General features: G+C 39.0%; 1 protein-coding gene across 11 annotated transcripts in view; it reads left to right on the plus strand.

The window, feature by feature from the left end:
• The window catches only part of LOC138762617 (EGF-like repeat and discoidin I-like domain-containing protein 3), a 320,962-nt gene that overhangs the window by 245,704 nt on the left and 50,775 nt on the right, over positions 1–24,483 (plus strand). For all 11 annotated transcript variants that reach the window (XR_011357038.1, XM_069936256.1, XM_069936259.1 and 8 more), the window contains 3 exons: positions 5,217–5,372; positions 7,542–7,686; positions 12,514–12,698. Coding sequence is in view for 10 of the 11 variants with exons in the window: in XM_069936256.1 (XP_069792357.1) it covers positions 5,217–5,372; positions 7,542–7,686; positions 12,514–12,698 (486 nt within the window). In the remaining variant the exon portion in view is untranslated. The remainder of the gene's footprint in view (positions 1–5,216; positions 5,373–7,541; positions 7,687–12,513; positions 12,699–24,483) is intronic.

Here is a 24,483-nt window from a genome sequence, read left to right on the forward strand (position 1 = left end):
TGAAATTAATGATATGTAGATACCAAGACATTATTATCCTTTACTTTCCCACTACATTAATGTTTGCTTTTAATAAAGATTTCTACATAGGAAAATATATGCCATAACTAACCTTTTGCCTTGCAATGACTTCTTTCAGGACTTCATCCATAATGGTGAACATTACTTCTGAAGGAAAAATTTTGGTCCAGAAACTCAAGATGACATTATATTAAAGCTCCCCTGATCGGTACTATTGAGTGATAAGATAGGCTTTTCATATTTAACAAGATGAAAGATATTTCTGTCAGAGGTACATGGGGTACAAGTAACAGAAGAGAGAGGCCATGGAAGGCCAAGGAAAGTTGGGGAGTTACTCAGTAGAAGACTGGTCAGCACTTTGTGGATTGAATTGTGGAATTGACGGGGTGAGGGTGGAGGACCAGGGGTAGAGATTGGATGTTTAGAGCAGTAGTTCAGTCATCTTTACATCATGGTTGAGAATTATGTTGGAGAGCTTGGAAGTCACATTTGGAATGTGGGGTCAAGTAAGAAAGGGTGAGAGTTGGTGATGCCTGAAAAGTTTTGGTACTTAAAGTGAATGGAGGTGAAACAAGTTTCAAGCATTGGACATGACTGAATAGTTTGCTCATAACCAGATTCCCTTTAAACCAAAGCCAACCTCACATGTACAGCTGATGCTGTCCACGGGGGGTGGGGGGGACATCATTAAGAATCTACACATATATGTTGAAGATATGGACTCCAAATTCTTAGAAAAACATCATATTTCTTTCCTAATATAAGTAATTTTCTCCAGAGGAATACAAGCATATATTTCCACTTTCCGACAAGTCATGTCTATATGGGAATCAGATTTCCAGGTAACTGCTATACACTTCCTGACCACGACCAATTTGACCTTTACAAATTCTAATTGGTCTTTTTAGGTCTTAAATCTGGTATATTTCCCAATATAAACATTCCCAGTATCTGTATAAAACAAATCTTAGTGAATTGTTCTAGAAGTTTTCCCAAATCTTCCCAGCAAGGTCTCATCTTGGAACATGACTAGGTTGAATGCAAAAAGGTTCCTGTTTCTTTGCCACATCTAAAACATTGATCTGATATTTCTGATTTAATTTGTGTAATTTTTGCTGCGTAAGATGTAGTTGGCCCAAAAAGTTGTATTGTGCCAATCTATACCTTGCGTTAATAGTATTGGTCATGTTGTCCCGACATAAGTCGGACCATTCATCATCAGAATACCCAAATCTGTCTCCCATCTTTTGGGGTACCCATTTTAAGTGGAAATACCCAAATCTGTCTCCCATCTTTTGGGGTACCCATTTTAAGTGGAAATACCCAAATCTGTCTCCCATCTTTTGGGGAACCCATTTTAAGTGGAAATACCCAAATCTGTCTCCCATCTTTTGGGGTACCCATTTTAAGTAGAAATACCCAAATCTGTCTCCCATCTTTTGGGGTACCCATTTTAAGTGGAAATACCCAAATCTGTCTCCCATCTTTTGGGGTACCCATTTTAAGTGGAAATACCCAAATCTGTCTCCCATCTTTTGGGGTACTCATTTTAAGTGGAAATACCCAAATCTGTCTCCCATCTTTTGGGGTACCTATTTTAAGTGGAAATACCCAAATCTGTCTCCCATCTTTTGGGGTACCCATTTTAAGTGGAAATACCCAAATCTGTCTCCCATCTTTTGGGGTACCCATTTTAAGTGGAAATACCCAAATCTGTCTCCCATCTTTTGGGGTACCCATTTTAAGTGGAAATACCCAAATCTGTCTCCCATCTTTTGGGGTATCCATTTTAAGTAGAAATACCCAAATCTGTCTCCCATCTTTTGGGGTATCCATTTTAAGTGGAAATACCCAAATCTGTCTCCCATCTTTTGGGGTACCCATTTTAAGTGGAAATACCCAAATCTGTCTCCCATCTTTTGGGGTACTCATTTTAAGTGGAAATACCCAAATCTGTCTCCCATCTTTTGGGGTACCCATTTTAAGTGGAAATACCCAAATCTGTCTCCCATCTTTTGGGGTACCCATTTTAAGTGGAAATACCCAAATCTGTCTCCCATCTTTTGGGGTACCCATTTTAAGTGGAAATACCCAAATCTGTCTCCCATCTTTTGGGGTACCCATTTTAAGTGGAAATACCCAAATCTGTCTCCCATCTTTTGGGGTATCCATTTTAAGTGGAAATACCCAAATCTGTCTCCCATCTTTTGGGGTACCCATTTTAAGTGGGAATAAGCTTTTGAAATAGATTTCTTTGTAGTTCCCTTTCAAACCCAAGTCTCTTCTTCACTGCACTGCTATAAGGTCACATTGGGCTCAATTTGTCTCTTAAATAAGATCTTAATTGAAAATAGCAGAAGATATTAATTATGTCATATTTGGTTTTTAATTCATCAAATGACATTTATTGCCCCTGCTCATAACAATCCTCGAATCATTAAGGCAGGTTACTGCACTCTTCTTGGTCACCGGGATGATTGATGCCTGTTTGAAGTAGGTGGGTATGAGGTATTGTAGATATCCGTGAATACCTTGGTAAGTTGGTCAGCGCAGAATTTTAGTACTTGGCCGGGTACTCCATCTGGGCTGGATGCTTTCCTCAGATTCATTCTCCTGAAGGCAGCATGCATGTCATCCTCAGATATAGACAGGATGGAATAATCAGGGGACATGGGGGTGCAGAGGGGTGGTTTTCCATTCTTACTGTCAAATTGGGCATAGAAGACATTGAGTTCCTCTGGGAGAGAAGCTTTACCCTCTGCAACTTTACCAGATTTGGTTTTATGTTAAAATATTTAGGCCATGCCACAGCTGTCAGGTGTCCCTTGTTGTATCTATTTTCATCTGGAATCTCCATTTCGCCTGGGAGATCACTTTTCTTTGGTCATACCTGCTGCCGCTGTACTGATCTGGATTTCTGGACTTAAATGCCCGTGATTTGGCTCTCAGCAATTTCTGGATTTCATTGTTCATCCAGAGCTCCCGATTGGGAAAAATCCCTGAATGATTTAGTGGGGACACATTCATCCACAGCTGTTCTTGAACTTCGCTGTTACAAGCCCAAAGGACTCCAAAACCCAGCAGTGATAGAAATACGCCAAGACAATGGTCACTTAAACAAAAGTAACTTTTAATTTTCTTTAAACATAATAACAAGTTATAACTTTAACTTATTACTATTAACTAACTTAACCTAACTAACCCCCTTCTAATTCTAAGCACACGTGTATGTAACATGTATGTGTTCAAGAAAGTTCTTTGTTTCACAGTCTAATCATACACTTCTCACTTCTCCAAGTTCATCAGTATCAGGCAATTCTTATACTGTGCACAGAATTTAACATTTACAAATCTTCACCAGGCTGTGATGCTTAAAGTTAAATGGTTATCACTCAGGAAGGTTCTTGTTGGTTTCAGAGAGATATTTATTGCTCGTTAGACACACACAAACTGATTTCCTCCAATCAGTCTCTTCAATATATTACAGAAGAAATGCCCCATCATGCGTTTTCCAAATTATAACCTCTTCCTACAAGCCATTACAGAGTTTCTCTTGTTTCCCTTATGACAGGAGAAACACTCTACCCAGCCATTTCCTCTTGTAAGGACTACAAGTGTTTTGAATAGGCTGAACTCAGAACTCATAACCTGTCTTCAAAATGGGGTTTTTCAACAAGCTGCCAGCTTGTCATTTTGCAGCCTTAATTGCCACTGTAGAACTGACTCTCTCTCTCTCTCTCTCTCTCTCTCTCTCTCTCTCTCTCTCTTTCTCTCTCTCTCTCTCTCTCTCTCTCTCCCCCCCCCCCTCTTTCTGTGAAGAATCCTGTTTGTTTTTTCCTCTCCCTGCTTATAAAAACCAAAAACCTCTCCCGAGGCTCCAAACCCAATCTTTGAACAATCTTATCAGAACTTGAGCCTGGACTCTGTTCCATTTGCACCTCCTTTTGAAGTTCTTTCCAAAGCAGTTCCATTGTCTCTGCAACATCAACCGGTGCCTCAACGTCTACCTTCGGTGTTACTGAAGTGACTTAGACTAAACACCCCCCCACAATCTATCTCTTTTAAAGACATATTTTTCCAAAACCATTCTAATATTCTCCCATAACAATCGCCCAGACCGCTGACTCAAGGAAATCCTGTAACCATTCTTCAGCCTCTTTGAACCACCTTCTAGTTCTATGTATCTATGGCTTTTGAATAAATACTTGGAGAGTGATATGAGTCTAACATTGGCCAATGGAATTAGAGAAGATCTGCAAGGACAAAGTGGTATCTAAATTTCTAATTAGAATCATAACATTGGCAGAATAAGGAATAATTCTTCATGCTGTATTCATAATAATACTGTATTATGATGTACAAAAACTTGGACAATAACAGTTGTTTTATTTTATTTATTTATATATGCAAAGCAAAATAATTTTGTTTCTACAGTTTCTTGTCATAATCCACAGTGCCTTGGACTGTGTTGGACATTGTTTAGTGTTTGATGTCAAACAGATTTGGAGAACCTAAACCTCCGCTTCTCGTTGAGAGAAGTTACAGAAGGCACTATAAAATTAATCAGCCTTTTGAATTGTTATATTACAATTTCTATGCCTGAATTAACTTTATTCCAGAGCTTCAGATCCTGTTCAATGAAATTGCCTTCAATGGGAAAAAAATATCAGACCTAATTATTTTCTATATTTAAGATCTCTTGGAAGATGAAGAAGAAATGAAGATTGTAAATATGGCCTGAGTGGTATAAATAATAGCTCGAACATGGTGGGAGATATTACCTGCAAATAATGAACTATACCATGATTTTTTTGTTCCTAATCTGTGTCTTATAGTTTCAATTCATTCATGGGATGGGGAATAATGCTTGTAAACCCATCGTTTAATGATCCTCCTTAACTTCCCTCAAGAAAATAGGAGAAGACACTTGCAAAATGACATTTACGAGGCAATTCTTGACCCTATCGTTACCCTTTGCCAAGGTAGAAAGGGCAAGCTGAAAGGGAAATGTAAGGTAGCATTATTCCCAGATAGCTGCTGTAAATTTGTGTGCAAATTTTATCAAATAGCGTAGCTATTTGACATAAAATATTGTTTAGCATTTTATACTCTCTTTAATACAGTGTTATAAAACCTGTAGAATCATAAACGCACACGGCACGTTGCTTATAAATGTTTATTTATTTTTCTCTCAGATTAACCTGCAGCGCACAATGAGAATCACAGGATTGATTAGTCAAGGTGCTAAAAGACTTGGCAGCCCTGAGTATGTAAAATCATACAAGATTGCTTTCAGTGGCGATGGCAAAACTTGGACCACCTACAAAGTAAAAGGCACCTTTGAGGACATGGTAAGCTGAAAATGTTGAAATACATTTAAGCTAAATGCATTTATTTATCCACAAAGATTTGTTGAGCTCTGGTTCAAGTTCATTTTGAGCTTTATTTCTGTCTTTGTTCTTTTATGACAACTCTTGTTGGGATATAGATCTTCAGACTGAAGCACAAACCAAAGGGAGATTACTCATACAGGAGGAGCATATTGAGAGATTAATTTGTAACTGTAAATGGCCTCTAGTGTAGGTGGGTAGCAGGAGAGCCCATGGGGGTTGGGGGGGGGAAGGGGAATTGTCAGAGATGCAAGAGGAAAATGCTTTTAAAATAGATCGCTGAGTGTTGGTTAGCACAGATGCAGATTTCTAAGGCAATTACATGATTTGATGCTACAAATTTTGAGATAATTTTAAAATTATTTATATTCATTATATTTTAAAATAGAATTATAAAATGTGTATAAAATGCAAATTGTTTTTATTAGGTGGAGGGGAGATAAACTGTTTATCTTTTCAATCAATTTTGCATGATTTTGGTGAAGAGGGCTGCAAGGTGGAGGAACCTCTAAAGGAGCACAGAATCACTGATTTTTGTATTAAACTGCCCCTAAAGCTGTCAGTTTCCTCAATGTCAGTGCAGCCAATGTCCATTTATTCTTCATGTTGACATGTTTGGTACTTCAGTCATTGATGTGCTAAATCCTTCTTGGCTAATTGATCCTGCTTCTTGTAAATTAGCACCACATGCGGTGAAATGAGTCAAATAAATCTCAAGTAGTTTCTTTAGCAGCTTTGAAAAATGGAAATGTTCACCTTTTAAAAGTCAATCTATTTCTTTCACCTTCGAGAGGTAAATCAGAGCTTTGCAACAATATGTTGTCTCCTTTCATTTATTTCCATTTACAGGACTTGCAACCTATGCAACTTATGCCCATCCGCATATACGACCAAAGTTTGTTTTTAATAAAGTAAAAATATAAAACTTGTATGATTATGCTAGCCAGCTTCTTGCCAGAGCTGGCCTTGGTGGCCGCCATGTTGAGATATTTCACCACATTTTAACTCCTTGTGTCCTGTTTTTTCTTCTGATTCTGTTTCTCAATATTCTGACAGTCAGATGGATTTTAGAGGCCAGTAGAGTCCACAGGGTGCTCGGGGTTCACAGCAACAGAGAGAATGGAAGGGAATAGATCATTTTACTCTTCAGTATCACAGGTAGGGCAATTCCCTGACATACATCCATTCCGAGATTTGACTGGTCATCTAGAACAGATCACGGACGTATGTCGGGAGTAGCTGTACTCACTAAAATGAATGGGTGAACTGGGGTACTGTTATTTGTTCCAATGCCTCTAGTTTTTTTGTCCTTGTGCTTTAATTCTATTTTGAAGTTTGTTTTAATTTTTTTTTCATTTTTAATTTAGACATACAGCATGGCAAGAGGCCATTTCAGCCCATGAGTCCATGCCGTCCAATTTACACCCAAATAACCTCCACCTCCCAGTAGGTTTCAAACAGTGGGAGTAAACTGGAGGCACTGGGGAAAGCCCACGCAGACATGGGGAGAACGTACAACATGGGATTCAAATTGCGTCCCGTTCGCTGGTGGTGTAAAGGCATTGTGCTAACCACTATGTGAACTGTGCCTCCCTTACCTGTTCATAGATTATAGGATTAAATTAAGAGAACATCTAACAGAAAGATTTGTATATGTTTATACATGCAAATCATACACAATTAGATGCAAAATTTCTCCAGACAAAATTCAAGTTGTTGCTGAAAAGAACTATAAATATTGAATGGAAATAGTCCATACATTATAAATTTTCTTTGCATGAACCTCTCAAGTTATTGACATTTGGGGCATTCTTTCCAAACTCTTCAGATTCCAACTTTCATTTCAATATTTTGAATGAATAAAGTTTTTTGTCGTATACATAAGTACAAAGTACAGATGCAGTGTAAGTCTTATTTGCCACACTTCATGACAATTGCACTCAACGAGAAACAGTCAGCAGATCAGGCAGTCCCTTTAGCAGGAGAAACAGAGTTTAACAAAATCAAGATGGTCTACCTCTATGTTAAGTGATTGTGGTTAAAGTGAAGTCTTCATCAACATAAACCTTGTTAAATCAATAAATTAACTATATGATAGAAACATTGTGCTTTCTTGCTAAAATACTGCAGGTCTTTCGTGGAAATATCGATAACAACACCCCACATGCAAATTCGTTTAATCCTCCTGTCGAGGCCCAGTTCATACGACTTTATCCCCAGGTCTGCAGGAGACATTGTACACTGAGGATGGAGCTGCTTGGCTGTGAAATGTCAGGTAATCTCAAGTTAATGCTTTTGAATCTCTTTGGTTTGAAATGTGTTTCCTTCAAAAGGTGTGCTATAAAAGGATTTATTTTGCTAAAACTATCCATTAAACTAGGACAGGAGTTGGTCTGTTCCAATTGATATCAGAACTGTCAAGCTTATGGGATTAATAGATGTGATTAATAACTGGTTATGAACACACACACACAGTTATTCACAAGTTGAAGTGAGTATTTATGGAATCAAGATCTAAATTTGTAAGCTTCTTGACAAGAGGCCACAGAGATGAAAAGTCTTCTGTTGTAATAACAGAGCAAAATTTGGAATGGTACTTTACAAATATAGGGAATCTTGTTGAATTAATTTGTTGCAGTAAACAATTATTATGGAAAAAAGTTGTTGCTCTGCATTTGCAATTGATATGTAAGGCACTACCCTGGAAGGGACAATATTAAGCAAGCTTGCTGTCTTCTTTCAACATCTCAATTTGATTGAACTACTTCCTCCTCCATTTGATTACATCCCCATTCCACTAACAAAGAACAAATAGAGATTTTCCTACAGTAGCCTTTCAGCCACCTTTTTCTCCCATTCCCACCACACTCTCAGTCCCCCAAAATACAACTTAGTCTTTGGCATTACTCCCCCACACTGTCTTGGAACCCCTCTCTGACCTATTCCCCCATGCAGACTGACTACCTTTCCCCTGTAACCCAATCCCTCCATTATCTAACCACCTATCCCTCTCTGACCCACTCCCCACGCTCTCCAAGCACCGATCTCTCTCAGGCCCATTTAAAAAACTGAGATTTTCTAAACAAACCAAATGGCATATTTTAAAAATTGAACATTGAGATGAAAATTGTTGAATATATACTAATGAATTGGGTTTTGAAGTTAATTCCCTGAAGAATGAAATTAATAAGGAATTTCTTAGCTATCTCAGAAAGACATCACTGATTCCATGAGCTCAGCAGGTATTATTTACCGTCAGCTCCCCCCTCTGGTTGTGAACAGAGGTGAAACATTCCAACAATCAGGAATTAAAAACTCCACAGAACAATAGAAAACAATTACATTTCTATAAAGCATAAATGTTCTATTAGGCTGTGTCTTCATGAAATTATACTTGTTAATGAAGACAGCCTTATTAAAAGACATCCAATGCAGAGTCAAAGATACATCATCAGTTTTTGGGACAGGAAATTTTAGGGGCCCTGACCATCATGCAGTCAGACAGCTACCTTCCATTCTGAAAACATTCTGTGATTGTATGTCTACTACTGAATGGTGTGTGTGATCAATAAGAATGGTTAATATATGGTTCATGGAAAGTATCTTCTCCAAATGCTTCAGTTTGGTATGGGAATGGCAGACAGGCTATCACACAAACCAACTTTCAATCCATGGACTTTGTCTATACCTCCCATTGCCTCAGTAAAGCTCCCAACATGTTAAAGGACAGATCCCAACCTAGTCATACACTCTTTTCCCTTTCCATCATGCAGAAGACACACGAGCTTGAAAACCAAGTCCCTCAAAATTCAAGGATAGTTTCTTTCCTGCTGTTAACAAATATTAAATGGAATTCTCACTGGTCAAAGATTCTCCCCTTGCATAGTTTTAACTGTACTTTCTCGATATACACTATATTTTGTTGTTGAACCCTGTGCCCTGCACTCTTCCACTTACTCTAACACTACAGCCTACATTTTTATTTATTTCTTTCTTCACCTTGTTTATTACTGGACTGTCTGCTCTATGAGGTGACATGCCTAAATAGCACGCAAAACAAAGATTTATACCATATCTAGGTATATGTGTTCTTTTTTTGGCTTGCCTTCGGGGACGAAGATTTATGGAGGGGTAAATGTCCACGTCAGCTGCAGGCTCGTTTGTGGCTGACAAGTCCGATGCGGGACAGGCAGACACGGTTGCAGCGGTTGCAGGGGAAAATTGGTTGGTTGGGGTTGGGTGTTGGGTTTTTCCTCCTTTGTCTTTTGTCAGTGAGGTATATGTGTATAGTGTAGATAAAAGCTCACACTTGACTGGAGGGAGAACTAATGCTTTTGTTAGCTTGCAACACAAGTAAGATTCATGAACAGACATCAGAGAGGTTCAGGGTTGAGGCCAGAAGCCGGGGGAGGAGCCAGGAGGCGGGACCAGTCGTTAGTACAGGACACCTCTGGTGAATCCCAGTTCACTACAATGTGACAATAAACAATTCAAGTCAGTTTTACCTACAACCTGCCATCTTTCATACAGCCAGATTAGGCAAGAGAGAGTCTTACAAGTGGTAAATGATAGTCAGCATTATTTGTAGGCCTGAAATACTTAACATTCATCCCTCCTGAAACTTGCTTCACCAATCCCTTCTTCTACACCTCAGTCATTTAATTGCTTCTTTCACTCTTTTTCTCTCAGCATACATTTGGTCAGTGACCTTCATAATATCTCCCTTGGCCAGCAACAAGCCCCTGTTCACCATGCTCTGATGTTCTCTGTTTGAGACCATTCCATGATTGCAAGAGCAAGAATGTCCAGTGCATAGTTTAAGAAAAAGACATCTGTTGGGTTTCCCTTTTGTCTGGTTCTTTGGAATAGATGTGAAGGACTGTGAATCATCTGGAAGTGAAATAGAATCCACATGTAAGAGAAACAAACACCATTAAACTCATGAATGTATTTTCCTCAGATCTAAATTGATAACTATTGTGGCAAAAGAAATCTCCTTTTGCATTCACAATGGGACCCTGCATCCAAGGGGAATTTGAAACCAAAAACAATGCAATGTATCAACACCAGCAAAAATTAATGTTGTGTTGATGTCTTTGAAATGAGTTCCCAGAGGTAAAACAGTACATCAGACATAGAACATAACAGCAGTTCAGATCCTTCAGCCCATGATGTTGTCCCGATTCCAGCAACATCAGGACTTTTGCAGTATCAATCTAGTAACCGTAAGGGGTGGCAATTGGGACTGGGCATTCGAATCTCACGCTGGCTGTAAGGAGTTTGTATGTTCTCCCCATGTCTGCGTGGATTTTCCATGGGGACTCTAGTTTCCTCTCACTGTTCAAAATGTACCCGAGGTGTAGGTTAATTGGGTGTAAATTGGGCAGCAAGGACTTGTGGGCCAAAATGGCCTGTTTCCATGCTGTATGTCTAATTTTTTTTTTAAAATAAAAAAAATTGTTGAAGGATATTTGTGAAATAAGTTATCAAATATTTCACCTTCTCAAATAACAAAGGATATTCAATGAGAACATTTGCTCATCCTAGCCAGTGTGAATGCACACACTACCAAGTTCTATTTTTGTTTTTGATAATGAATCATTCTTGCTTTGACGATTTACCTAATTAAAATTTTAATGATAATGAAAATGATAAAATATTCTAAGTTTTGTACTATTACATGAAAATAAAGGGATCTTAAATCTTGAGACACGAATCTTGATACCACATTGAATTGGCAGAAATGCAAAGTAGCTGCTTTGAGAGTCCAATGTCAGGGGTAAATGACAAGAAAAACAGGAGGCTCAGAAATACACAATAGAGGATAGCACTGAGGTCTAGGGAAAGTCCCATAGACTTTACAAATAAGAAAAGGAACACTCTGGAGCAAGTGTGAAAACAATCTGGGAGCATCCCTACCACCACATATGCAGCAACTTCCAGCTACTCTCAGCAGGAAAAAGAAACCGAAGTATCAGACCCAGAGCCACCAGGTAGAGGAACAATGTCCTTCCATAGGCAGTGAGATTGCTGAATGACTGCTAAAGTCTCTGTGACTCTACCAAAAATAATACTTATTTTAATATATATGTACGATGTATATGTATCCTTTGTCTCTATGTGCGTTTTGACTGTACACGTGTTTGCACTGTCCTGCAGAATAGAGAATCTTGTTTTGTTGGCTTACATTGGTACAATGGGATGGCAAATAAATTTGAATTTCTCTTAAAGTTCCTCTTCCAGGACTAATTCTCTCTGACAAGATTCAGCCTGTAACACCACACCAACTTCTTTTCTCAGCCATAAGTGAATAATGCAGTCTAAATCCAGTGACATCACCATTTTAACCTGCACTTGTTGAGAAAGAGTGCATCTTAAAATTGTATAGTTTAAATCTGCTGCTGTCCAGTGAATGAAGAACTTGGACTTTTAACACCATACACTTTGTGAAACTCTGTGCTGTTTTGAATTAATCATCCATTAGATCCTAAAAGACAATCTGGCCTACAGTTCACCTGAAAATACAATTGTATATTTACAAATAATTTTTGGCAACAGTCAGAAAGGCAGCCTTGGAACAAATGTTTTATATTGTTATTCCAAGCTGTAAGAATGACATAATGTCTTTAAAAACATCAATCAAATCACCTTGTTTGCTTATCTGCACTTGTAATGGAACCTGGATATTTTTTCTGGCTAATCCATTTTGGACTTCCTTCAAGGGCATTACATCCTTCCTCAGTGCAGTGCCCAAAGCTGTTTACAGTAGCAGGTGAAGTCACAGCACACCTTTGTACATTTTTTAAAAAATTACATCTGGCACTGTCAGTAAGGGATTTGTACGTTCTCCCCATGTCTGTATGGGTCTCCTCTGGGTGCTCCGGTTTCCTCCCACCCTTCAAAACGTACGAGGGTTGTCAGTCAATTGGCTGTAATTGGGTAGCATGGGCTCATGAGCTTGAAGGGCCTGATATTGTGCTGTACGTCTAAGTTTAAAATTTAAAACTGCAGTAATTCTCATTTAAACATGTCTAATGTATTATTGCACGGTGACTTATAAAAGGTCATTTGTAATCCTGTTTTGAATGTACTTTCTTTTTAGGCTGTTCAGAACCTCTGGGGATGAAGTCAGGACACATTCAGGATTATCAGATTACAGCTTCCAACATCTTTCGGACCTTAAATATGGACATATTCACATGGGAACCTTGCAAAGCTCGCCTTGATAAACAGGGAAAGATCAATGCCTGGACATCAGGACGCAGTGATCAATCACAGTGGCTGCAGGTATTTATTTCACTTTAAGAATATGGAGCTTTCATCTGCCATCCATGCTTCTCCTGCTAATCAATGCATAGATAAAAGACCTCAAGTTCAAACAAATAAAGGGCAACATGGCTTAACATAGGGTTAAGCAAAATCCAATTACAGTGCCAGAAAAGCGGGTTTAAACCCACCATTGTCTGTATGTTCTCCCCGTGTCCATGTGGGTTTTCTTCGGGTGTTCTCATTTCCACCCACATTCCAGAGACTTTCAGGGTTAGAAGGTTAATTGGTCACATGGGAGTATTTGGGCAGTGCAGGCTCTTGGACCAAAAGGGGCTGTTACCATGCCGCATCCCTGAATTGCAAATTAAAATCCAGATGCAGCCCAGGAATGAACAGCCAGCTCCCATAATTTAGAAAATAATTAGAAAAATATTTAGACTCAAATATTGAAGGTCACAGTTGAGGCCACATTGGTAGAAGATTCTTTTGTCTAATTTTTTAAGTGAAGACTGGATTGTCTTTGCTTTTCTCTTCCTTATGTTCTTGGAATCCAAAACAGTTGCCCTTTAATTTGAACCCTTCAGAAACAGGGAAAATGTTAAAGATCAAGCATTCCAAATTTTTATTCTGAATTTACAATGCTGAAACACATCCATTCTCCAGCCTCACTTCCCCAATGTAAAATTGTTCCTGCTAGCAGATCTCATAAATCTTTCATTTTATATTATCTGTTTGTGTTCAACCACTGGAAACATTCAATTTTTCTCAACTCATTTCCCTTCATTTAAAAACCTTCCATATTCTTCACTGTTTTATTTGAAAACAGTGCAAATTTTGCAAGTGATGCTTTGATTTGTATTTCACAATACTGACATAGCATGTAGAGTAGGTTTCCCGTTACAGGGGAATCTATGACCAGGGATCAAAGTGTCAGGACACAGGGTAAGGCATTTAGGACTGAGATAAGGAGAAATTTCTTTGCTTGGGTGTTGAACCTTTGTAATGGTCCATGACAAAGCACAATGGAGGTCAAGTTGCTGAATATATTTAAGTGAGGCAATAATTTCTTAACATAAAAGGAATTGATGCGCATATATTGAGACAGAGGATTAACCACTCAAAGAATGGGCTGAAGGACCAAATTGCCAACTCCTCCCATTTTTCTCTGGTTTCTGATATCTGACACCACTTTTGGTATCTGGTGGCTCAAAATCATCTGATATAGACCAGAAATTCACAAATCTCTAACTGTAGTTATGCTGTGGTTTTCTAAAATAATCACCATGTTTTTTTTCATCATATCCTGCTCTCACTATGAAACATGGTGTTCACTCAGTTGAGGAGCATCCATGGAGAGAAATGAACAATTGACGTTAATTTGTTTTTTTGGGTTCCTTTATTGAACCTAAGGTGGGAAGGGGAGATGGTTAGCATAAAAAAGATGGGGATCAGCAGTGGAGCAACTAAGAGATAATCGGCTACTGGTCAAATGAGGGTGGGAGGATTGGAGTGGGGAGAGAAAGTGGAAGAGGTGATGGGGAGAAGTGGATGTGGTTGAGAGAAAAGCGAACATTGGTATGGGTTTGGAAACTGGGGAAAGGTAAAGGACAGATTAAATATTTGAACCAAATTGGTGTGAAATTTATCTAAAATTGGTAAATGCAATGTTCAAATTTTTGGGGTTTAGGCTACCCAGACAGAATATGATCAGATGTTCTTTCTTTGTGTTTGATTTCACCTTTCTTGAGGATGGATCTGTGTGGAAATGGCGAGTAAAATTAAAATAGCTGCAACTGGGAGTTCCAGCTAGCACACAAGGATAAAGACCAGGTGTTTGACAAACAATGCCCTGTCTGTGCATAGTTTCATCAATGTAGACAATGCTATATCGAGACCATGGAATGCAGAACATTAAGTTGGAACCCTAAACCTTATCCTAACCCTCTTCTGGAATGTCTTATGGCCCTTCATGATTAGATGTAGTGACAAAATTTAGACCTCCTGTGGTTGAAGTAGAGAGGGCATGGGATAGGAAGTGGGAGGATGGTTGGGGACAGAAGAGCAAACAGGAGTCATAGAGAATGTGGTCCCTGTGAGATGCAAAAGGAGATTGGAATTCTACCCTTGTTCTGTGTGGGGGGGAGACAGGATGAGAACAGAAAGAAGTATGTGATATGGGGAAAGGCTTCTATCAATGACAGCAGAGGGGAGCCATAATTCTTGAAGAAAGTGGACATTTCCAATGTTCTAATGTGGAAAGGCTCATCCTGGGAAGTAATGTGACAGAGGCAGAGAGACTGGAAGAAAGGGTTAATGTCCTTACAAGAGACATGACAGGTAGCTGAGAAAGTCAATAGGTTCGTAACAAATACCTGCAGATTATTTGTTTCTTAAACTGCAGAACACTACAGCACAGAAACAGGGTTTTTAATCCATCTAGTCCATGCCAATCTATTTTCCCAGATATTCCTATCAACCTGCACCCAGACCATTGCCCTCCATACCCCTTCTATCCATGTATCTATCCAATTTTTTCTTAAATGTTGAAATTGAATACCTGTCCACCACCTCTGCTAGCAACTTGTTCCACACTCTCACCATCCTCTGAGTGAAGAGGTTCATCAAATGCCCCCCTTAAATATTTCACCTTTCAACCTTAACTTTTAGTTCTTGTGTCATATAACCTCAATTGCAAAAGTGTGTTTGCATTAATTCTATTTCTACCTCTCCTAATTTTGTATATCTCCATCAAATCTCCCCTTATTCTCTGATGCTCCAGGCAACAAAGTCCTAATTGATTCAACATTTCCATGTAACTCAGCTCCTCAACTCCTAACAACATGCTTGTAAATTTCTTCAACACTCTCAAATTTATTGATACTTTTCCAGTAGTTTGGTGATCAAAACTGCACACAATTCTCAAAATTTGGCCTCACCGATGTCTCAAAGAATTTCAACACAACAGCCCAACTCCTGGACTCAACATTTTGATTTCCGAAGGTCAGCATTACCACAAACTCTCTTTACAACCCTTTATGCCTGCAACACAACTTTCAAGAAATTATTCTTCTGTATTCCCAGATCCCTCTGTTTACCACACTCTGCAGTTCCCTACTGTTTACTGAACAAGCCCTACCCTGGGTTATCCTTCCACAGTGCAACACCTTGCAATTAGAACCATAGAACCATAGCCGCTACAGAACAGAAAACAGGCCATTTTTCCATTCTAGTCTGCAGCAACCATCATTCTGCTAGTTGACCTATTCCCATTTCATAACCCTCCAGACTGCTCCCATCCATGTATCAATCCAATCTATTCTTAAAACTTATGATCAAGCTCACATTCATCACATCAAATGGCAGCTCATTCCACACTCCCACCACTCTCTGAGTGAAGAACGTTCCCCTAAACCTTTCCCCTTTCAGCTTAAAACTATGATCTCTCATATCTATCTCCCACAATCTAAATGGAAGAACCCTACTTGCATCCACTCTGTCTTTATCTCTCATAATCTTGTAAACATCTATCAAATCTCCCCTCATTCTTCTTCACTCCAAGGAATGAATTCCTAATCTGATTAATCTTTCCTTGTAACTCAGCTCCTGAAGACCCGGCAACATCCTAGTAAATTTTCTCTGCACTCTTTCAATCTTATTACTATACTTTTTGTAGTTAAGCAAACAGAACAGCACACAATATTCCAAATTTGGCCTCACCAATGTCTTAAACAACTTCAACGTAACATCCCAACTCCTATATTCAATATATTGATTTATAAAGGCTAAGATGCCAAAAGCTTTCTTCACAACCCTTCAGAGAATTGTGTATCTGTATACCCAGATCTCTTTGCTCCTCTGCATTCCTCAATGCCCTACCATTTACTGTGTATGCTCTACCTTGGTTTGCCCTCCCAAAATGCAATGCTTATGTGCATTAAATTTCATCTGCCACTTTGCAGCCCATTTTTCAAGCAGGTCCAGATCCCACTGCAAGCTTTCAAAGTCTTTCTCACTGTTGATTGTATCCCCAAGCTTCATGTCTTCTGTGAATTTGCTGATCCAATTTACTACATAACCATCCAGATTGTTGATATAGATGACAAACAACAATAGACCCAGCTCCAATCCCTGAAGCATGCACAAGGCTCAGGCCTCCCGTCAGAGAGGCAACCATCCACTACCATTCTCCCACAAAGCCAAATATGTAATCCAATTTACTATCTCATCCTAAATACAGTGCAACTGAACCTTCTTGACCAACCTCTCATGTGATGTCATAAGACAATCAAAAATAGGAGCAGAAGTAGGCCATTCATCCCATCAAGTCCAGTCTGCATTCCATCATGACCTGATCCACTTTCCCTTTCAACCACACTCCCCTGCCTTTACCCCTTAACATTTGATATAGCCTTTCCTTCATCAACTTTGCTGGAACCTCCTCAAAAAACTTTATGTTTGCTTAGCTATGAGCAGTCATGCACAATGACATGCTGACTATCCCTTGAGATGGAAATAGATCCAGAAGGGGGAGAGAGGTGTCAGAAACAGTCTAAGTGAATTTGAAGAAGGGTGGAAGTTGGCAGAAGAGTTGATGAAATTGTTGAGAAGGACATAGGTAAAAGGCAGCACCCAAGCAGTGTTGGGAAATAGTGTTGGGGAGTGATATCTGAGTGTGGAAGAGGACTGGGTTAAGATGAGAATTAATTCTGCCAAGTGGAGGAGAGTGTTAACTGATCATGTCTGTGTTCAAGAAAGAAGCAGATTTCCTTGAGGCATTCACATGTGGAGAGGATGTGCATATGTTGAAGATGAGGCAGTGATGTTGGGGAATTATAGGGAACATAAAACAGTACAGCACAGCACAGGAACAAGGCTTTGGCCCACAGTGCCTGCACTGGCCATGATGCCAAATTAAACAAATTCTCTTCTGCCTATGCATGATCTATATCACTCCACTCTTTGGATATTCACATGTGGACCTAGGCATCTGATAAACATTACTCTCATTCCAGATTCCACCACTACTCCTGGCAGCCCATTCCAGCCACCTTTCTCTGTTTAAAAAAAATCCCTCTTAGATCTCCTTTAAATGTTTCCCTTCTCCCTTTAAATCAACCAAGTTTTTAACTATATCATGTACACTGTATTACGTAAAAGGAGCCTTTGAACCTAAAATCGTGGAGAGGATCTGAGAAGTTATGTATGTAGGTGGGAAGGGATTGGAGAAGGCAGAGTCGGTAGGTAGTGGGAAGATAGAGTCAAAAAAGAAGACAGAAATATTGTGCATGTCCTTGTGAATTTACAAGAAAGAACCATGTAGCCAAGGTTGTGGAACTATCAGGTTGGAAGTTATGGTGGAGAGATCACCTGAAGCAATGTGTTTTCTGTCTCATCCATTCATCAGATACGTCACTTACTCAAAACAATAACTTTTTAGATTTATAAAATGCTATCTTTCCTTCTGATATCGATGTGGCCGACTCTGGTTACTTCTTCATCTGTGTCTTTAGTAATTTTATTTGTAATTGACCTTGTGGTTAATGGATTGTAGTGAGTTGCATCGAGCACTTTAAACATAATTCTGAAAAATTAGGGAACATATTAACATTGCTCTTGAAAATTAATGGGATTGAATTATCTATTTATTTTGGACTCCATCCGTTTTTATTCTTTTTATGGCATTGCAGCGTGATATTCTCTTGTGCTGTGATATTTGCTGGTATATTTCACAATTCCACACGTTAGTTGAAGTTCATGACTGGAAATTCTGAAGTATTAAATGTTTTACATTTTACATCCAATGGCAAAACTTCAGTGAGTTTACTATGATGGTTAGATTCTTGAATGCTTTTCAACTAACTTCACTGAGTACATTCTAATTAAATAAAAAAGGAAACATTACAGTAGCAACATTTAATTTCAGTAAGAAAGCCAATTAATTTAATTTCAGTATGAAAGCACATCATAACCAGGGTGGTGCTATTTTGCATTTTACTGGACTATGTCATTAACTAGATTATCCCAAAATGCATTGTGGCGGGTGTTTTTTAATTAATAAGCATGTGGTAAAAAAAATAATAATTGATTCCAATTTCTGTACTTTTTATAAACATTACTTAAGGGCTAAATACCTCTACAAGTAGACATTTGTTGATTGAGACTAGACCAGAAATAAAGCCCAGGATTAAAATATTATTGGTCCATGAAAATTGAAATGGATAGAAAAGGGTGTGTGTGGTTTTCTCTGTGGATACATTGGGTGCCTGCCTACATTTTTTTCATTTGGATGCCTACCTGCATGTTTTCATACACTTTTCCTTTGTCTTCTTTCCTCCAGCTCTCCACCCCCTTCCCTCTCCATGCACAGAGCCTTCCCTCCTCCCCCTGCTTGCTGCTCTACCCTCCCTCCCTTATCCACTGATTATCTTCTGGCTTGGGACTGTGCTCCACTCCTTGTCCCTCCCAATCCCTTCCCCCCCCACCTCCACCAACCGCCCCCCTCCCCCACCATTTAGTTCAGGCATCTGCCTACATTTTCCTCTTAACTTGATGAAGGTTTCAAGCCCAAAATGTTGATAATGTATATTTATCTTTGCTATATAAAAGACACTGTTTGACCTGCTGAGTTTCTCCAGCATTGTTTTTACTTCAACACAGAGTCTGCAGACTTTCGTGTTTTACTTCCAAGTTCAGCATGCATTGACACATTGAATTCAAGCAACTTGAACCAATGGCTTTTCATCTCTTGAGAATAGCAGGAATTAGGTGAAAAAGAGTAAAAGACAGACATGTGATTTTGAAATCAGAAACAAATGCAATGTTGGAAATAGCGTCAGAGGAGAGAGAACAAGGTTTTAAGTGAATCACCTATCTTTGATTGACCCCTATCCTGTTTCTCTTTGAACTGATGCTGCCAGGTTTATTGAGTATTTTCACAATTTTATTCTTTTTCTTGCTGAAATTCTGTTAGATAGAAGTGAGAGAGCAAGAGAGGCAGGAATCAAAGAGCAGATGCAGTTGTTAATTCATGTCAGCATTAATGTAGTCAGGTCAATATATGGAGTTATCCTTGGAACCTCACTTAACAAATTAAGCATCATTACATGATTTCAGATAAGTTACAACAAAAAAAAAAGAACCATTCTCATTGTCTAGAAAATATTTCCCTTTAATTGGCTTTAAAGCTTCATTTTAGCGTTGCTCGATTTCTGGTCTAATGAGCTCTGTGAGAAGTGAAGGAAATTTTGAAATTTAAATCTTTAAAAAGTTGAAACAAAATCATGCAGAAAGAGTTTAAAATAAGCCTTACAATTGTTCACTATGGAAAATCTGTTCTATACCTATCAGTAGCATACATCAGATTCAAATTTCAGATTTATTGTCAGAGTACATACAACCCTGAGATTCTTTGTGCTAAGGATGAGGCAGAATTACTTCAATTGGTAGTGCAAATAACGAAACTGTACACAAGGTACCCATGTAAACAAATAAAGTAATGTAAACAAACTAACTGTACAATACAGAGAGGGAAAAAAATCAATTAAGTCCAAAAGTAAGAGACCTTGAATGAGTCCCTAATCGAGTTTGTTGTTAAAGAGTCTGATGGTGGAAGTGTAGCTGCTGTTCCTAAACCTGGTGGTGCAAATTTTGTGGCACTTATACCTCTTTCCTGATGGTAGCAGTGAGAACGGAGCATGTGCTGGGTGGAGTGAATCCTTGATGATTGCTTCTGCTCTCCGACGGCAGCATCCATCATAGATGTCCTCGATGGTGGGGAGGGCTTTGCCTGAGATGTCCTGGGCTATGTCCACTACCTTTTGCAGGGCTTTATGCTTGGGGATATTGGTGTCCACATACATGAAGTTATTATGCATTAACTGACATTAATTGTGGGGCTCATTTCACTGGACATTCCCCCATTGTTAAAATAAACATTCTGGCATATTGCTTGTGAATATAGTTCACTTTATTTTTGATAGAAAGGAAAAAAATCCAATTGGACTTTAAGGCCTCCAAGTGATTTGTTGTTCTTCAAAAAATCTTCTTTCCCCTGAGTCATCTACAATCCTACTGTAGACACATTGAATTTTCAATTTAAGGTTTCCCACAACCAGAACTCGTTCCATTTCCTAGCCCTTTCAAGCACTGGCTTTTCAGCTCAACACCCACTTCCATCCACAGTGATCTCCTTTCCTACGTATCATCCCACTCCATTACCGCTTGGTTCCTCCCCAGCATTTACCCCACTATTTTGATGTTTGCTATCTCCCTTCATCTCAATAAAGGTCCTCAACCCGTAACTTTGACAGTCCATTTCTTTGCCCTGGATTCTGCTTGACCAGCTGAGTCTCTCCAGCTTCTATGTGGCTGCTCAAGGTTTCATCATCTGTAATTTCTTATGTCATTGAATACTCAAGTTGGAATATTAGGGTATAAGTTTAAATTTCAAATTTAAGTAAATTTGCACAAAATACTGGTACAGTGAGATTAGTTGTTCTGCACGCAGACTAACAGGTTGTCTCCAACATTCATAGAGCAATGTAAAATGCACAGTTACAAAGTATAGGAATGCAGATCAATAAGCACCAAGCAAGGACATCATGATAAAACTATTATGGAGTTCATTCACAAGCCTAATCGCTGTTGGGAAGAAACTGACTTTAAGCCAGTGTCTTCAAGCTCTTCAGTTGTCTCCGTGATAGGAGGAAGGAAAAGAGATTGTGTTTGGGGTGTGATTGGTCCTTCAATTAACTGCATAAGTCCTTGGTGAGACCACACAGTGTATTTTAGCACCTAGCCAAAGGAACAGTGTTATTTAGAGAGTGCAGAAAAGCTTCACAACCATGTTACTGAGACTGGAGAGCTGGACTTATAAGGCGAGCTCTTAAGATGGGATGCTTTTTTTTCCGGGAACATAGGAAGGTTAGGTATAACCCTTATAGAGGTATTTAAAATTATGAGGGACATTGATAGGATGAATGGTCACAGTCTTGTTCCCATGGTAGGCGAGTCTAAAACTAGAAGCATACTCTTGAGATGAGAAGGGAAAATCTAAAATGGGGCTCTGCAGAAGATGGATGTGTGAAATGAGCTGACAGACCAAGAGGTACAATTACACCATTTAAAGGATATTGAGACAAGTACACAGGGAGGAAAGATTTAGAGGAATATGGATGAAATCCAGGAAAATGGGACAAACTCAGGTAGGCAACTTGGCAAGGTCGAGTTGGATCACACACCAATGTCCACGTTGTTAAACATGATGAGTACAGATTCAATTTCCCCTGACAAGTCTCAATTCTGAAAAAGTGAAATGCAATTGTGCAATTTTTTTAAACTAAGTTTGTGTAGATGGAGACTAATGCATTTAACCAGCATATATTGCTTAATCCAACACTGATTGTGCAATAATGATTCAGATAACAGGCAAGATTTATTTCATTTATTGTGCATAGCCTTGTTTTGGTTATTTAATCAGGGAGAGATAAGCTCAGTCATTGCACTGACTGTCTATCAAACTTACTAAAAATATGTGTACATGTTTAAAACTCCCCTCACTGCATTCAGTGCGCAGCTGTTACATTAAGTGTTGATTTCCCTCTGTTTCATTAAGCAAAGATGCATAAGCTGATTTATTTACATGATTAACAGTTGGCTGGGGCAAACATTCCTGAAGGCTTAAAGGTTGACAGATGGGCTGAAGTCCCCTGTGATTAAAATGTCTGATAACTATTTATTAGGTTAATTAAATAGATTATTGGCCACAGTGTGGAAACATGATGATTTCCGGACTTCAGAAGTTCTATGTTCAGGAAACTAATTGGTCATGGATGAGTAAAGTGGGATGTAAGGCTACCAGAGTTTTGTGCTTGGGAAAGGAAACAGGCAATAATGACATGGAAACCTCAATCTGAGGGTCTAAATAATTGATTTATATCTATTTGTATTATGGTGTGTAGCTTGATTTCATTGTTTCTCCTTTAGTTGGTAATTTATTAAGCAAAAATTTCTCCTCACCTGCCCATCCCCCTGCAGCCACGTCCTTGTACTCCATAATAGTACCGTGGTTAGGAACTTACATCACGGTTCCTGTGTGAACCCCTGAACTCTGCATTGTTACGTGAGAAAATAACGCACCATCCTTGGAAATATGAGTTGGGGATGATTTGATTCTAATGCTAGAATAAAAGTAGTTCCCAATATATCTAATGTTAAGCTTGACAAATTGTGGGGGCTTTATAGCAAAAAAATAAGTCAAGCAAAAATGTCATTCCTTCTGTGGTGATAAAATGTTGTTTGTTCAGATTTGGACTAAAGGGAAATATTATTTTGACTTACACAGTGATTTTTTTAACTAGGTCACTTCCAAGTCAATTTATAATGAAAAAGAAATTAGTTTAATAGAGTCATTCAACATTAAAACAGGCCCTTTTGCTCCAACCATCAATCACCTGGCAAGCTGAATTAAGGAATTGGAGATGGATTTGGATGAACTCCGGATCATTCGGGAGGCAGAGGGGATGATAAACAGGAGTTACAAGGACACTGTCACACCCAGGAGGGTTGATGGGTGACAGTCAAGAGAGGGAAAGGGAACAGACAGACATTTCAGGGCCGTCTCCCTCAATAACAAATAAAGTATATCATTTTGGATTCTGTTGTGGCGGGAAACGACCTACCAGAGACAAGCCACAGAGATCAGGTCTCTGGCAAGGTGTCTGGTCCTGTGGCTATGAAAGGAAGGGAGAAGAAGAGGTGAGCTGTAGTGATAGGGGATTCCATAGTTAGGCGGACAGATTCTGTGGAAGAGATCGTGTAGCCTGGATGGTATGTTTCATCCTTGGTGCCAGGGTCCTAGATACTTCAGATTGAATTCACTGCATTCTCAGGAGGAAGAGTGAGCAGCCAGATGTTGTGGTCCATGTAGGGACCGATAACGTAGATAAGAAGAGTGACGAGGTCCTGCAAGGAGAGTTCAGGGAGTTGGATATTAGGTTAAAGGACTGGACTTCCAATCCTGTGATCTCAGGATTGCTAACCATGCCATGTGCTAGTGAGGTTAGAAATAGGAGGATAATTCAGTTTAACATGTGACTAAAGACATGGTGCAGGAGGGAGGGCTTTGGGTTTCTGGATTATTGGGCTTTCTTCCAGGGATGGTGGAACCTGTTCCGACGGGATGGTTTGCATCTGAACTGGAGGGGGACTAATACCCTTATGGGAAGGTTTTCTAGTGGTCCTCCGAAGGGTTTAAACTAGATTTGCAGGGGAAGGGGATCCAGAGTGCCAGAGCAGATAGAGGAGGGAAAAGATGATGTGAAAATTCCATGCACCACTAGAAGTTAACGGGTTGTACGTGGTGGAAATGTTTTCAGGTGCATCTATTTCAATGCAAAGAGTATTACAGGGAATGCAGACGAGTTTAGAGCGAGGATTGGCATGTGGAATTATGACAATATGGCCATTAGGGAAACATGGTTGCAGGTGTCACAAACTAACAACTCTCTTAATTTTATTAGGGAAGAGAGATACTTTGTTAGCACGAACAAAGCAACAGCAATGGAAAATTCACCAGACAATGGTAAATTTAAAATAATTTATTTAACCATCAATAGCATTTCTTACTTAACTCAAACTCTAAATTTAACTTCACAAAGAGCAAATGTAAATATGTATGAGTGTTAAAGTCCCAAAATTCTGAAAAGCCAATTTGTAAAACTTCAGCATTGTTTTAGACTTTTTGAAGGTCTTAAATTTTCACTTCAGAAATAATTATAAAGCTGTTTTCAAACATCATATCTTC

Source organism: Narcine bancroftii, chromosome 1 (assembly GCF_036971445.1).
Source record: "Narcine bancroftii isolate sNarBan1 chromosome 1, sNarBan1.hap1, whole genome shotgun sequence".
Lineage (NCBI taxonomy): Eukaryota > Metazoa > Chordata > Chondrichthyes > Torpediniformes > Narcinidae > Narcine > Narcine bancroftii.